At 35.0% G+C, this 15,258-nt stretch overlaps 1 protein-coding gene across 5 annotated transcripts in view; it reads right to left on the bottom strand.

Moving 5' to 3' along the window:
• CENPC (centromere protein C) overlaps positions 1-15,258 on the bottom strand; it is a 58,468-nt gene that overhangs the window by 20,874 nt on the left and 22,336 nt on the right. For all 5 annotated transcript variants that reach the window (XR_002327039.2, XM_020999806.2, XM_020999808.2 and 2 more), the window contains exons 10-12: positions 10,200-10,503; positions 7,035-7,145; positions 4,043-4,122 (exon numbers count right to left, since the gene is read on the bottom strand). Coding sequence is in view for 4 of the 5 variants with exons in the window: in XM_020999806.2 (XP_020855465.1) it covers positions 4,043-4,122; positions 7,035-7,145; positions 10,200-10,503 (495 nt within the window). In the remaining variant the exon portion in view is untranslated. The remainder of the gene's footprint in view (positions 1-4,042; positions 4,123-7,034; positions 7,146-10,199; positions 10,504-15,258) is intronic.

The following is a 15,258-nucleotide window of genomic DNA, read 5'->3' as shown; positions in this document are numbered from 1 at the left end:
TGAAAGGGCAATAGCACTTACAGACCTCAAACTTTATTATAAAGGAGTAATCATCAATACAACTTACTATTGCCTGAAAAGTAGATCAATGGAACCAACTAGAAACATTCAAGGGACAACAAGAAACAAAAGAATACAAAACCCAGTGTTCAATGAACCAGAAAATGTAAATTGTTTAGAGAAGAACTCCCTTTTTTAACAAAAATTCCTGGGAAAACTAGAGAGCAGTCTGGCAGAAATTAGGCTTAGACCAAAACCTTATAACACATTCCACAATTCATTCCAAATGGACATATGAAATTGATATCAAAGTTTTTACAATAAATAAATAGGAAAGGTAGAACATACACTTCTCAGAGCTATGGGCAAGAGATGTATTCCTGATCACAAAAGGGATATGGGAAATTACAAAAACAAAATGGATAACCTGATTGCATGAGAAAAGTTTCTGCACAAAATTACCACATCAAGGTTAAGGGAAGCAGTTGAATGGAGGAAAAAAATCTTTTTATCAAATTTCTCTAATAAGTATTTGTTTTGCAAGATATATAAACCATTAAGGATACATATATATAACTTCGTGTTATATATGCATACATACATGCATATATATGTGTCTGTATTGTATGTGCACACACATAGGTGCATGATATCAGTCAATGTAGTACACACACGCATGCATGCAGGTATACGTTTTGTCTTTTGATTTAGGATTACTATAAAATGTAAGTGAAAATTGTTTAGATGAAAAACAACTCAAATTAGCAAATATGCCCCTTTAAACATTTAATTGTAGAATGGTCTAGTTTAATCAGTGGCAAGGTTCTGTACTTGGGAGTCAGAAAGACCTGACTCCCAATTTCAGGTTCAAATACTTTCTTACCATATGACCTTTGGTAAGTAACTTTAGCTCTCTTGGACAATGTCATCTATAAAATAAGGGGGTTGCACTATATAGCCTCTAAGGTCTTTTGCAGCTCTAAACATCAGTAGGAGTATTGTGTATTAGTAAATTGTCTCTAAGAGATTGTGGCTGAAACAGAGTACAGAGGTTTTTCTTCCACAACTGTAAAAACATTTGACTCAGTACAGTATAAGAAGTCTTAAAGGTCCATTTCCAATAAAGAGCCTTTTAACACCAAGAGAAGCATAAAACATGAAAGGTACCCAACTTCAACCAGCTAATAGCTGTCTAAGATAGAATTTGAAACAGTCTTCCTGACTCTGAGTCCAGTGTCCTACCCACCATTCCACAAAGGTAAAGTCTGCCAAATGCTCATAACTGCAGATGACATAATGAAATCAGCACAAAGCCCCACAATATTACAAGGCCTACTCAATGAAACTCACATTTGCTCAAAAGAGATTGACCAAAAAAAAAAATCAGCCAGGGAAAATAGATGAAAACTGTAGCAATCAACTAAATGGGTAGCTCAACTGAATTAGTTTCCCAGTACATACTGAGGCAGCTAGGGGGCACAATGGATAGAGTATGGGAACTGGGAGTCAGGAAGACTTGAGTTCAAATCCTACTTCAGACACTTAATAGCTACGTGACCCTGGTCAACTCATTTGTCTGTCCCAATTTCCTCACTTGTAAAATGGGAGTAATTATAGCAATTACATCCCAGTGTTGTTTTTAGGATAAAATGAAATATTTATAAAGTACTTTGCAAACCTTAAAGTGCTATATGAATGCTAGTTCTTATTATGGCTATTGTCATTATTATTATCATTATAACTCTTGAATAGGAGGAAGAGAATAAGTTGGATTCCACTGAAGAAACTGCAGATTACTTGCTATGATCCTAAGCTGCAACACCTAGTTGTGCTACAAGCAAAAGATCACTGGCTCTAAAGTTTGAGGACCTAGGTTCAGATCTTTCTTCTGATGCTTATTATCTAGGTGATCTTGAGCAAGTCACTTAATCTCCCTAGCTTGGATTCTGCAGGTGTAAAATGAAGGATTTGGTCTCTAGACCACAGGTTCCCAAAGCAGGCAATACCAATTCCGGGGGCTGGGCGGGGGGGGGGGTGAAACCATCCAGGGAGATGGTAGTAGCCTTGGATGCAATTGGGGGGTGTTAAATAAAAATAAGGAGGTGGTAGAAGCATAAGGAAAGAAGAAAAGAAAATTTTGAAAAACCAGACACGTTTCCTCTGTTGTGTAATAGAGTTAAAGTCATAGTGATTACATAATTTTCCAAATAAACACACAAAATGCAAGTTATAACTGACCAGTGGTCAAGCTGTCAACAGGTCTTATTAACAAGCAAGTGTTGCCAGGTGAGCATGTCACACGTTGTCAGGAAGTCCAGCAAGCGTTGCAGGAATATGACTTGTTTACAATACAATACTATGTGGTTACACAACACAATACTGTGTCATCAAAATTTCAATGCAGAAAAAAACCACAAATTTACAACAAATTATTAAATTTAAAATGTGTCATTTTTTTAAAAAAATATTTTATATTTTTTTGAAATGATGAAAATTTTTTTTTAAACCCATTATAGGGTTAAAAAAAGTAGATTTCCAAGGGGGCACTGAGTAACTTTTTTTTTTTAAAAGGGGGCAGTAGGCCAAATGAGTTTGGGAACCTCTGGTCTACAGCAATTATGTTAAACCCGAATACAAATAGGAACCACTAAACCATGCATAAGGATCTCTGAAGGCTGTATACTGACTTAGATAATCACAAGTTTTATAAATATGTATGTGTATGTATATATATATATATATATATATATATATATATATATATATATATATACACACACATACACACACATATAATTTTAACGTATTTATTTTGTTCAATATGTGCCAATTATATCATTCTTATTCAGGACACACTCAAACACCACATGCAGCCTGTGAAGCCCATGTCTGACATTTCTGACAACCTCTACGGACCCGGGGTCCACTGATCTATGATCTTATAATTTGTATAGTTGGATTACATATGTTCATTACAAGGGAGATGATCTAATTCTGAGGGTTGTGGTAGGGGGTATGGGCTGTAGGTCAATGAGTAGTAATATAGATATGAAAAAGGAAAGTATTAATGCAAAATTTTTAAATGTCAAATAATTAAGTCAGTATTTATTAAGTGCCTACCACATTCAAGGCACTGTACTAACTGTTTGGGATGAAAAGAAGGCAAAAAACAGTCTCTCTGAACTCAAGGAGCTCACAAAAAAATGTACCACCACCCCCCACAATAAAAATATGTAAAAAGGGACCAAAATAGAATATAGTCACTAGCTCATTACGTTTTATTTAGAGATCTATATCTATACATATATAAATATATCATATTTCATTAAAAAAAAAGGTAATGCAATTCCTTTTTTGTACATAGAACTGTTTCTGTTAGCTCAACTTAAAAAAAAATTTAAGGTGATTTAACAAGAGTGATTCAAATGGATTGAAGGTGAAAAAAAATTAAAGCAGGTATGCCGGTACAAGAGAGACATAATGAGGGTATTGAACTAAGGAAACAGTAAAAACAGAAAGGGATAGATATATTTAAGAGTGATATAGAAGTAGAACTGTAAGAGATTATAATGTGATTAGAAACAGGAGTGACTGGAGATAGGGGTCTGGGGAAAATGAAGGAAATTATAATTTGGTAGGATTCAAAAGCAAGAACATTAATTCCATTAACAGAAACAAGGAAGCATAGAAAGATAGGTTTGGGGTAGAGATGATGAGTTTTGTTGTATACAACTAGGAGGTGTCAGTAAGCACTTGAGAATGGAAGGTTAAGAACTCAAGAGGTTTTAGAAGGAGTTGGGCAACAGGTGGCAAAGACGGGTGGTAGGGCCAGATGTGTTAGTCATTGAGAAGATAGATGAAGCCATGACATGAGAAGGATGAACTCACCAAAGGTAATAGTACGAAGGGAGAAACAAGCCTAGTATGGGGCCTTAATCACATAATAGGCAAAATATGAAATACTATTATCACCTCTGAATATATCTTTGTATGAGGCTCTACAAATCTAAGAAAAACAAAGAGTAAACTATCATTGACATACCTGTACCACATTCCTGTTCATCTCCAAGGATTCTGTTGTTTGTAGATGTTAAAACGATATTCCTTAACCTGGCTGGTCCACTTTGGAAAGAAAAAGAATTCTCAAAATCCAAACTGTTTTTAAAAAATTAAATCACTCTCCAAGAACTATTATAATTTTTTCTTATACATTAAAAATTAATAGAGATGAGAGCATGCCAAGAGAGTAATACTTGCTGAAAAAGTTTTACTTCCATAACTGGAATTAAATGCATTTGTATCAACAAACTCAATGCACTGAAAATAATAGAAACTGGATTAGAAAAAAAAATTCACATTGAAAATCTCTGGATAAAAGTTTGATATACAAGACATATTAGGGAACTGATACAAACATATAAGACCAAGAAATAAGTGGTCCAAAATTATAAGAATATGAAATACAAATTCTCAACAACCATATGCAAAATTCTCTCTATTAATAAAAGGAATGCAAATCAAAGGAACTATGAGGTTGCACTTCAAACTAATCAACTCAGCAAATTTGACATAAATGCTGTATGGAGGAACTGTAGGAAGAGAAGGAATAGAGAAATATTTGGAAATGACAATTATCTTTTAAAATATGCATTAAAATTTCATAATTGGCTGTCATACCAGATAAATGTCATGCTTTATGACTTTTAAGCTTATGTTTAATTTATCTTTATCTCTTCCCTCCCACCTACTATACTATATCATACATGCCTAGTCAAATGCTTCAATACACTACGGAGGTTACAAATAATTGTCAAGGGTTATGTCATTGAGAATGGGCTCTAATAGTAGTAGGTTCTACCATGATGAAAAGCAAAGTCTTCCCAGCCCTTGAAACTACTTTATAAGGGACAGCCTAGCTAATTAAAAAAGCCTTTATCACCACTCACTGGCTGCCCACTAGGAAGCCTAAAATCAGAAAATGTGGCAACACATCAGAAGCATTCTCAATGAAGGCATAAGAAGGAAACAGCCAGACTTTTACAAGTGTTATTCCACAGTGGATCATAATTTTACAGTTGCACAACTGGCTAACTGTGGAATTAAATAAAAGTTCCAACTACATTTACTGACTAGAAAAAGGCACATGATTCGGCAGAACAAAATGTCACTTTTCCCCAGCAAAATATCTCCCATAAATATAACAAAATGACACAAGATTTTTTGAAAGATAAAGAGCAAAGATAACTTTTGTTCAGTGACCCTCGGATTATTAATATTAAGTGAGGAACAAAAGAGAGAGGTTTTATGCTCACCAATTATGATTAACAGTATTTGGGAGGATGTCCACAGTATAGTCCAAATGGAAGACACCCTGTAGAATGAGTTCTTCTAAATATTGCTATTTAAGAACCATACTGTTGTTAACTTCAAGCCCCAAAACACTGCAAAACCTCCTAAATTGGATGCATAGTCACTCAAAAGAGTTCAGCCACACACAAACTCATTATGTCAAGAAGCCATATGGACAAACCACTGAGCTGTTACATCTTAGAAAAACCCTGCAGAACAGCAAAAATCTACACACAGAATTGGTAAGGAAAAGGAGAACGACCCTATTGCCACTGGGAAGTCATGAAGTGCTTTTAAGGAGGGTGAAACATGGCCTCCTCTTTTCAAAATCAATCTTCTGGCTATAGAATAGTCATGGAATATCACAATCTCTTAACAACCAGGTGCAGGTCAAGCAAATGGTTAATGGAGTGACAAATGGTAGGCATCAAATAGGCAGCAACATTTTGCCAAAGAAGAATTGAATGAGCCCTTCTCAGCAACACAAGAATCTAAGACATCTCCAAAAGTCTCATGACGGAAAATGTTATCCACATCCAGAGAAAGAACTATGGAGTTTGAATGCAGATCAAAGCATACTATTTGCTCTTTATTTTTCTTCTGTTTTGTTTCGTTTCCTCTTTCTTGTGCTTCCTCCTATTGGTTCTAATTCTTCCTTACAACATGACTAATGTGAAAATATGTTTAATAGGAATGTATACATAGAGCCTATAACAGATTGCACACCGTCTTGGGGGGAGAGAGAAGGAGAAAAATTTAAAACTCAAAAGTGTATGGAAGCGATTGTTGAAAACTAAATTAACAAAAAAATTATAATATTTAAAAAAAGAATTGAATGGAAAAAGCAATATGAAGAATATAATCGAGGATATGTATGACCATAAAAGGGAAAATTCAATCACATAACAAGAGTGATGGATAAACAATACAAAGTCTGAGCACTCCCTTGGTAACCATAAAAATGTCAAAAGATATAGAACAAAATTCCTGTATAAGGATATGGACAAGAGATGCATAGGATGAGAATGCATAGCTGGGTTGTAGATGTCCATGAATGACAGAAGTACCCACATCATTGAGATCATAGATCCACGAAAATAACTATCTAGTTATGATAAAAATGAATCAATTCTGAAATCACTAATATGAAAAATTAGATTTGACACAAAGTCCATTTGTCATACGCAATCTATATCACTTTTAGATGAAATGTAAGAGTTTTAACTAAAACAAAATGGCACTGCTTTAAAGCATTCCATGAAAGCACAATTTAATAACTTAACATAAAAACTGAAAATACATCACACATTTTTTTTTCAAAATCATATTTTCAACCTCTATAGTGTTTAAAAAACACAGATCCAAATAAAGCTTAAAATCTAAATCCCAACTTCTGAATTTAAAGAGTTGGTCACAAGCGGTCCACATAATCAACTCCTACCTTCTTTTCTTTCAATTGGGTACACTCAGTCCCTCTTGCCAACTTACAACCAACCTGTCTCCCTCCTCTAAACATTTAGTCAATCTCCAGTATCTTTTGCCGATATAGCAAAATTTATGACAAGCTTGGTCAGTCCCTCTAAAGCATTTAAAAATGAAACCATAATTTAAATTCACTAAATCAGAGAGATCATACTATTGGACATCAAAGGACAGGCTAATTTTAATTATCTAGTGACCAATACCTTTCTTCCATGGTTGAAGTCACAAAGGTTTTAGAATCTGATGTTGGCATTGTTGGTGTCAGATTAACATTTTGAACATCATCAATACATTCCTTAGGGGGTTCTGCAGAACTGTAGAAATAAAAATTTTAAACTGCTCATACATACAAAACCAAACAAATACACTATGCATGATAAATGACATTTTATCATCTTATCCATTCCTTTCCTCCCTGGCAACTAATGTTCAGTATACTCTATGATGGGTACTCTGCTCTGGTTATAAAGATCAGAGTCAAATAAAGAAGGAGTCTTGATTCTGGGATCTTCAAGGCGGCTTCATCTTCAAAAGGGTAAGAAATATTTAGAGATTTGATCTTAAATCAGGATCTGGTAAGAAATGAAGGCTATACAGGTAGTTTTATTCTGCTTGGGTAGTTACTAGAAATGTTCCAGGCCTGTTATGTTTATTCCCCATTAAAGTGAAGTGGCCATTTTTCATAGGGAAATTCAATTCAATTCAGTTTAACAAACATTTAATATTAAATATCTATCATAAGCAAAGTACTGTGCTAAGGAATGGGGCACAAAAATGAAAAACAACAGCCCCTGCTTTTAAGTCTAACAGGGTGTATACAATACATACACCAAAGAAAAAAAGTATAGATATGGAAGAAGAAAAGGACATGTTGTGTGCAGCTTTATTTCAAACTGATTTATTTTCACAGATGAGAAAACTGATATATAGAGACATTAATAAAGTAACCAATTCAAGCAAGTTAGCGTCAAGGTCAGGACTTGATCCCAGGGCTTCTGATTTCAAATCTAGTTCTTACTGTTTCTACTACAATAGGCTAAGGTATATGGTCAATATACAAACTTACATCACTTAGCATTTCCTAGTTTTGATACAATTAAAGCTCATCGCCTATCAGAAATATGTTCAACTTGATCATTAAAGTGCTATGTTTTGACAGAATAAACTTTTCAGACAAGTTGTTCTTTTTGAATACTATAAAAGGTAATTTGGCAACTACAACTTTTGAAATTTAAAGATACCTAAGAGAAAAATTGTGTAAAAGTAATTTAAAAAAATTTTTTGAGTTTTGACTGAAATATTGTTTAAAAAATCCTTTTTATTAAAATAACCAAATGTATGTTTTGAATTAATATATTGACTCTCAAGATTATACTGGATAGAAATTATAATAATATTGTCTTTAAAACTATATTCAAATAAATCATCTAGCTTTCCTGAAAATTAGATAAACTGAGTCCCAGTAGATCAGAAATCCCATGATGGAGTCATCATCCTATGAATTCTATGATTCTTGTTTCAGCTCTGCCACTAACTAGCTGAAAGACCAGGAACAAGGTCACTTTCCCTCTCCCTGTCTGTTCCACATCTACAAAATAAGGGTCTTTGACTAGATGATACTGAATAAAGTTAGTTCCAGCTCAAAAACTGTGATTCTTTTAATTATCAAAGGGAAGTCTAGTTTCAGTTCTTCAAAAGCAAAAGGTAAGGACTCAGATGCATACTCCCATAATTTAACTTCTGCTTGCCTGACTAAAAAGGGTTAGCAATTACACTATAAGAAAAAAAAATTTCATAAATAATTTAAACAGAACTTTTAAAAGATTGTAAAGGCTTTCCATATAAGCCAGAGGAGAGAGTGTGCCTACTAGAAAAAGCTTAGCTAAGCTTAGGAATTAAGAGACTCAACACCAGACTGGCAACAGAAGATATGACACATGTGCATATATACAAATATTCACATGCAAATATATATACATCTACACATACACACATATACAGATATGACATACACATGTACCAAATATATACACATTTTTCTACTATAAAAAGTACTGCTATATTTTTATTATATGCATACACGCATATGTACATATGCATATTACTTAGCCAATAAATATTAAATGCCTACTATGTGCCATTTTGTTTTACCACAAAAAGTACTGTTATATTTTGAAATTATTATTGTACATATATACACATACAAAACACCTTTCTGTCTTTGACTTTTGGGTGTTCTACCATAAAAAGTACTTCTATAATTTGATTTGATTTACACACACACAATTTTTTTCCAATGTTATTTTAATGTATTAATTTTTTGGTGCATTCCTTTAGAATGTGTAAAAATAACACTGTCAGAAACTACCAAATCTTATGTAAAATCCTGTTTTAGTCTGAACTGTAACTTGTAAAAAACAAAAAGCACCAATAAACTTTTCCAAATAAAATAGTTATGAGTTTGGGTTGAAGTCCAATACATAAAATACACATAATGAACATCTACTGCTTTTGGTGAAAGCTGTCCTTGCAAGAAAATATAAGAAAATGTTCCATAAATATCCGTAACTAAGCTTCTTATATGTTATTCATGGTCTGATAATTTCATAACCATGTCATATTAAGTGATGGAGACCTCCTAAGAGTCAAGAGACATGGATTCTAAAGCTGACTGAGCCAGTAACATGTTACATGAGCATAGATAAGCCATACACCTAGGCTTCAATGTTTGACTCTATTTCTAAGGTCAGATATCATTTTAAATAATTCATAAGCCAAATCATCAATTGCCCCAGGAGTCAGAGACCTTGGCACAAATCCCACCAACATTTATTTACCACTTATGGACCTTGGGCATGTCACTGAACTGCCACAGGCCTCAGTTTCCTCATCTGTAAAAGAAAGGTACTTAACTAGATGAACTCTTGAGGGCCCTTCCACCTCCAGAATCTAGATCTATGAACCAATGATTTTATTCAGAAAAAAATTTAATCTAAACAATATTTAAATGAGTAATTCTTTTTTTTATGTCTGTAATATAGGATTGTAATTAATAGCATAGGCATCAGGATATCTAGGTCCTATCCCAGCTTTGCCCCCTAACTTGCCAAAAACAAGGTCTTTGTCTTGACCTTGGTTGCCAATCATAAAATAATGCCTGTCCCACCTATCACACAGTATTATCAAAACATCAAATGAAATACCTGATATGAACATGTTAAAATTCCTAGAAATAAACTATCTGTAAGCTCTGAAGCTACATTAAGGTTATATCAAATAAGTAAAATGTACCTTTAGCTGAAAGAAAAAAAATGTTGAGATTGCATCAGACCAATTATAAGAAACATTGTATAAATAATGGATATTACCTAGAACAGGCAGCATTTTTCTTTTTTGGAGTTTCTTTCAATGAATCTTCTTGTTCATCGAGTTTGGGAACTGTGTGTGCCATATCACAATTTTCATCACTTGAATATGATAATTTCTTTCTCTTTTGTTTGTTTGGAATAGATGCTTCTTTTGGCTTGGCACAAATAGATGATTTCTGTCGTTTGAGTGAAAGAGTTCCTTTCTCCAAAGTCTTGATAGGTATCTTTTTTGTTTCTTTAGATAGTTTGGGTTTTTTTTTATTGTTTACTGGTAACTCCAAAGCAGGACTATAAAACAGATTACCTAAAAAATGTAAGGATAATTTGAAATTAACAAGAGATTGTCAACAGGAACACAAATGGTTTACATTTATGCAGCACTTTATAGTATTTGTAGTACTCTACATTGCAAATCAGTTCTTGAGGTAAGCATGATTTAGAGTAGGGGTGGAGAATCTGCGGCCTCAAGACATGTGGCCTTATAGGTCCTCAAATGTGGCCATTTGACTGAATCCAAACTTCACAAAACAAATCCCCTTAATAAAAAGATTTGTTCTGTAAAACTAGGACTCAGTCAAAAGGCCACATCCAAGGACCTCAAAGGAGGCCACATGTGGCCTCAAGGTCACAGTTTCCCCACCCCTGGTTTAAAAGAAAGAGCAACGGATAATGATTCTAAAGCCATTGGCGCAAGTTCCAGTTGTGCTGTCTACTAGTCATATGCAATTGGGCAAGTCACTGTCTATGAACCTTAATTTCATCATTACCTATTATTGCAAATGTTATTACCTACCTTACCTACCTCACATGATAGTTGTATGTCTCAAATGACCTAATAAATGTGAAAAGCACTCTGAAATAGGCAAAATACTATCCAAATATGACATTCAATTCAAAATATTTCTTAAATACCTACTGGATACAGAGAATTGTGATGAGCTAGGCTTGTTAGATCTATTATTATTCATGAAATAAAAGAGCCTCAAAAAAATTTTGAAAAAAATAGCTCTTCAATTTTTTTGTCATTAAGAATCTTTAAAGCTGCAAAGTCTCAATTAGGGGGAAAAAAAAGGAAATGAAATATTCCAACTTCAGTACTATTACATTACAACTTCAGCACTGTTACTAAGTTCTTCAAGGTGCCCATTTACCAGAACATTTGTTCATCCAGCTGCCTTGGGGAAAATTTTTAGGAAATTTAGGGTATGAAAATGAATCTACAAAGTAAGCAGGGAGAATACCAATCACAATAGAAAAAAATAAGGATCCCCATCTCTACAGTCATATTACTCAGTTTCAAAGTAGTCACAAACTATAACTTGCTGATAATTCTGAATTAAATGTTAGATTCCTCTCTAGAGTTAAACTATGAAAACTACCTTACCTTCCCCCTCACTCTAGCCCAGATAACTTGTGCATATGGCTATTACAGTGGATACCACATCTTCACATCACATAACATTTTTGTCTAAACTACTTAATTTAGATAATCAACACAAACAAAAAACTAATAAAACTAGGCGACTAATTAAAAACCTTTCAAGACAACTCTGAACATTGTATTTTTCATGTAATTATGTCCTACCTCCCTAAACTGAATACTATTTCAGCAACAAGAACTTACTCTTTTTTATATCCTACCTACACCTAAGAGTACCTTCAAAGAGCAGGCACTCAAACCATATTTGTTCACTTCAGCAGCTATAAATTTGTTTTTATAGCAAGTACAAAGAGCAGATGATAATTTAAGCTCTTAAATTCTTGTAATGCACATAGATTTAACAGATTAGCTTTGGTAGAAAGACTGCCTAAAGAATTATGGACGGAAGTTCACAATATTGTACAGGAAGCAGTAACAAAACATTCCAAAGAAAAAGAGGAGCAAGAAAGCAAAATGGCTGTCTGATGAGCCTTTACAAATAGCTAAGGAAAGCAAAGAGCAAAGGAGAAAGGAGAAGATATACCCAATTGAATGCAGAATTCCAGAGAACAGTAAGGAAAGATAAGGATGTTTTCTTAAGTAAGCAGTGCAACGAAATAGAGGAAAATAGAATGAATGGGAAAGACAAGAGATCTCTTCAGAAAAATTGGAGAGGCGAAGGGAATGTTTTATGCAAAAATAGGCAAGGTAAAATGACAAAAATGGAAGAGACTTAACAGAAGTAGAAGAGTTTAAGAAAAGGTGGCAAGAATATACAGGACTACACAAGAAATATCTTTACATCACTGATAACACTATGGTGTGGTTACTGAGCAAGAGCCATACATCATGGAAAATGAAGTCAAGTGGGCCTCAGGAAGCACTGCTAACAATAGGGGCTAATGGAAGTGATAGAATTCCAGCTAAACTATTTAAAATCCTAAAAGATGATGCTATGAAAATGTTGCAACTCAACATGCCAACAAATTTGGAAAACTCAACAGCAGCCACTGGATTGGAAAAGGTCAGTTTATATCCCAATCCTAAATAGGAGCAATGCCAAAGAATGTTCAAACTACTGAACAACTGCACTCATTTCACATGCCAGCTAGGTCATGACTAAGATTCTGCAAGCTAGCCTTTATCATCAATATGCGGACCAAGAATTAATAAAAGTACAGCCACGTTTCAAAAAGGTGGAGAAACTAGAGACCAAATTGCCAACATTCATTGGGTTATAGAGAAAGCAAGGGAGTTCCAGAAAAACATCTACTTCTGCTTCACTGACTACACTAAAGCCTTTGACTATGTAGAACACAACAAAATGTGGCAAGTCCTCAAAAAAGATGGGGGTACCAAATTATCTTACTAATCTCCTGAGGAACCTATATGCTCCTCAAGAAAAAACAGAACCGAAAACTGAAAACAACTGGTTCAAGATTAGGAAAGGAGCACAACAAGGCTGTATGTTGTTACCTTATTTAACTTATATGCTGAGTATATCATGTGAAATGCCAGGCTGGATAAATCAAAAGCCAAAATTAAGACTGCTAGAAGAAATATCCACAATCTTAAGATACACAGACAATACCACTCTGGTGGCAGAGAATGAAGAAGAATTAAGAAGCCTCTTGGTGAGGGTGAAAGGAGGAGAGTGCAAAAGCTGGCTTGAAGATTAACATAAAAAAAAAAACTAAGATCATAGCATCTGTTCCACCACTTCCTGGAAAATAAAGGGAGAAGAAATGGAAGAATTCTAAGATTTTCTATTCTTGGTTTCAAAGACCACTGCAGACAATGACCACAGCCATGAAATTAAAAGATACTTGCTCCTTGGAAAAAAAGCTATGGCAAATCTGGTGAGAATGCTAAAAAGCAGACACATCACCTTGCCAACAGAGGTCCATATGGTCAAAGCTATGGTTTTTCCAGTACTAATAGGACTGTGAGGGTTGGTCTATAAGGAAAGCTGAGAGCTGTAGAATCGAAGCTTTTGAATTACGGTGCTAGGGAAGACTTTTAAGAGTCCCCTGGACAGCAAGGAGATCAAATCAGTCAATACTTAAGGAAACTGGACTATTCATTCGAAGGACAAATACTAAATGAAGTTGAAACTTAAATACTTTGGCCACATAATATGACAGAAGTCATCAGAAAAACTCTGATGCCAGGAAAAATTGAAGGCAAAAGGAGGGGATGGCAGAAGTTGAGATAGACAGTGTCATGGAAGCAATGAATATGAGCTTAGACAGACTCTAGGAGACAGAGGAGGACAGAAAGGTGTGAAATTGAAAAATTCAACCCCACCTTATTTTGTATTACTTATTGACAACTGTATCTAATCACTAGAATCAACACTTCTGGATCAGATTTAGCTTTGGTTGCACAGGCCTTAGTACTAGAGTTTGTAAGAGTTTAACTTCCCTACCCTTATGGGCTAAAGCCTGGATTCAATTTATGTTACCTCAGAAGGAAGGAGGGGGGAAAACAGAAGATGAGCTGACCTGACCTAGTCATAAGATGTTTTGCCTAGTACCAGACCACTCTAGTGCCTGACAAAGGACTGTCCCACAGGATGTTAGTCAATTTTGTGTTTTCCCCATTGTCATGTGTCCTTGAGATCCCCTCTTGTGAATCAGGCCAAACTTAAGCCTGCCTTTTACCTCTGCAATACACCAATTACAGCCTTAGTTTAGTTTTCATTACAGAACTAGTTTTGCCACCTCATACAATCTGTTATCTTTTCCCTGCATAAAAAAGAACTGCTCTGGCTATCAATGGCATCCTGGGCTATTAAAGAAGCCATGGATCCCATTTATTGGCAATTGCTAGCCTTCCTAATAACTTGATCATGCTCAGAATTTTGTGCCTCGGTTTCTCTTTATTGCAAAGTTTTTTTTGCAACAAGGGCCTGACACGCTATGGTCCATTGAGTCACAAGGAGTCAGACACAATTGAACAACAAAAGTGTGCCAGGCACTGAGCTAAGGACTAGGGATACAAAAAGAGGTAAAAGACAGTTCCAGCTCTTGAGGAGTTCACAATGTAATGGGGAAGACAATATGCAAATAACTAAATATAAACAAGCTATACACAACATAAATTAGCAATAATCAACAGAGGGAAGGCACTAGAATTAAGAGGGATCAGGAAAGACTTCCTGTAGAAGGTGAGATTTTAGTTGGAACTTCAAAGAGGGTAGGGAAGCCAGGAGGTATAGATGAGGGGAGAACATTCCAGACACGGAGGCAGCCAGTAGAAAAAAAGCCCAGAGTTAACAGATGCAGTGTCTTTTTCAAGGGACAGCAAAGAGGTTATTATCACTGAACTGAAGAGCACATTTGTGGAGGAAAAGAGAGGGCAGTAAGGTAAGCAGTTAGAAGACTGCAACCAAAGGGAGATGGGAGGGAGGATGGGGCAGGACAGAGTAGGTTAGAAAGAACTTTGAAGGCCAGAGGATTTTACATCCAATCCTAGAGGTCATATGGAGAGACGGGAGTCCTCTAGTACAAAGGCAAGAGCTAGGGAGGAGAGGAAAACAGTGAGTTACATAGTAAAATTTACTGGGGGAAAAAAAAAGGTAGAATGATTTTGTGGCTAGTAGACAACAGTCACTATAACTTGTATAGAATGAAAAAG

This window comes from Phascolarctos cinereus, unplaced genomic scaffold (genome assembly GCF_003287225.1).
Source record: "Phascolarctos cinereus isolate Bilbo 61053 unplaced genomic scaffold, phaCin_HiC Scaffold_9;HRSCAF=440, whole genome shotgun sequence".
In the NCBI taxonomy this organism is placed as follows: Eukaryota; Metazoa; Chordata; class Mammalia; order Diprotodontia; family Phascolarctidae; genus Phascolarctos; species Phascolarctos cinereus.
Note: the sequence above shows the minus strand (reverse complement) of the source record. Positions and strands in the feature narration are given on the sequence as shown.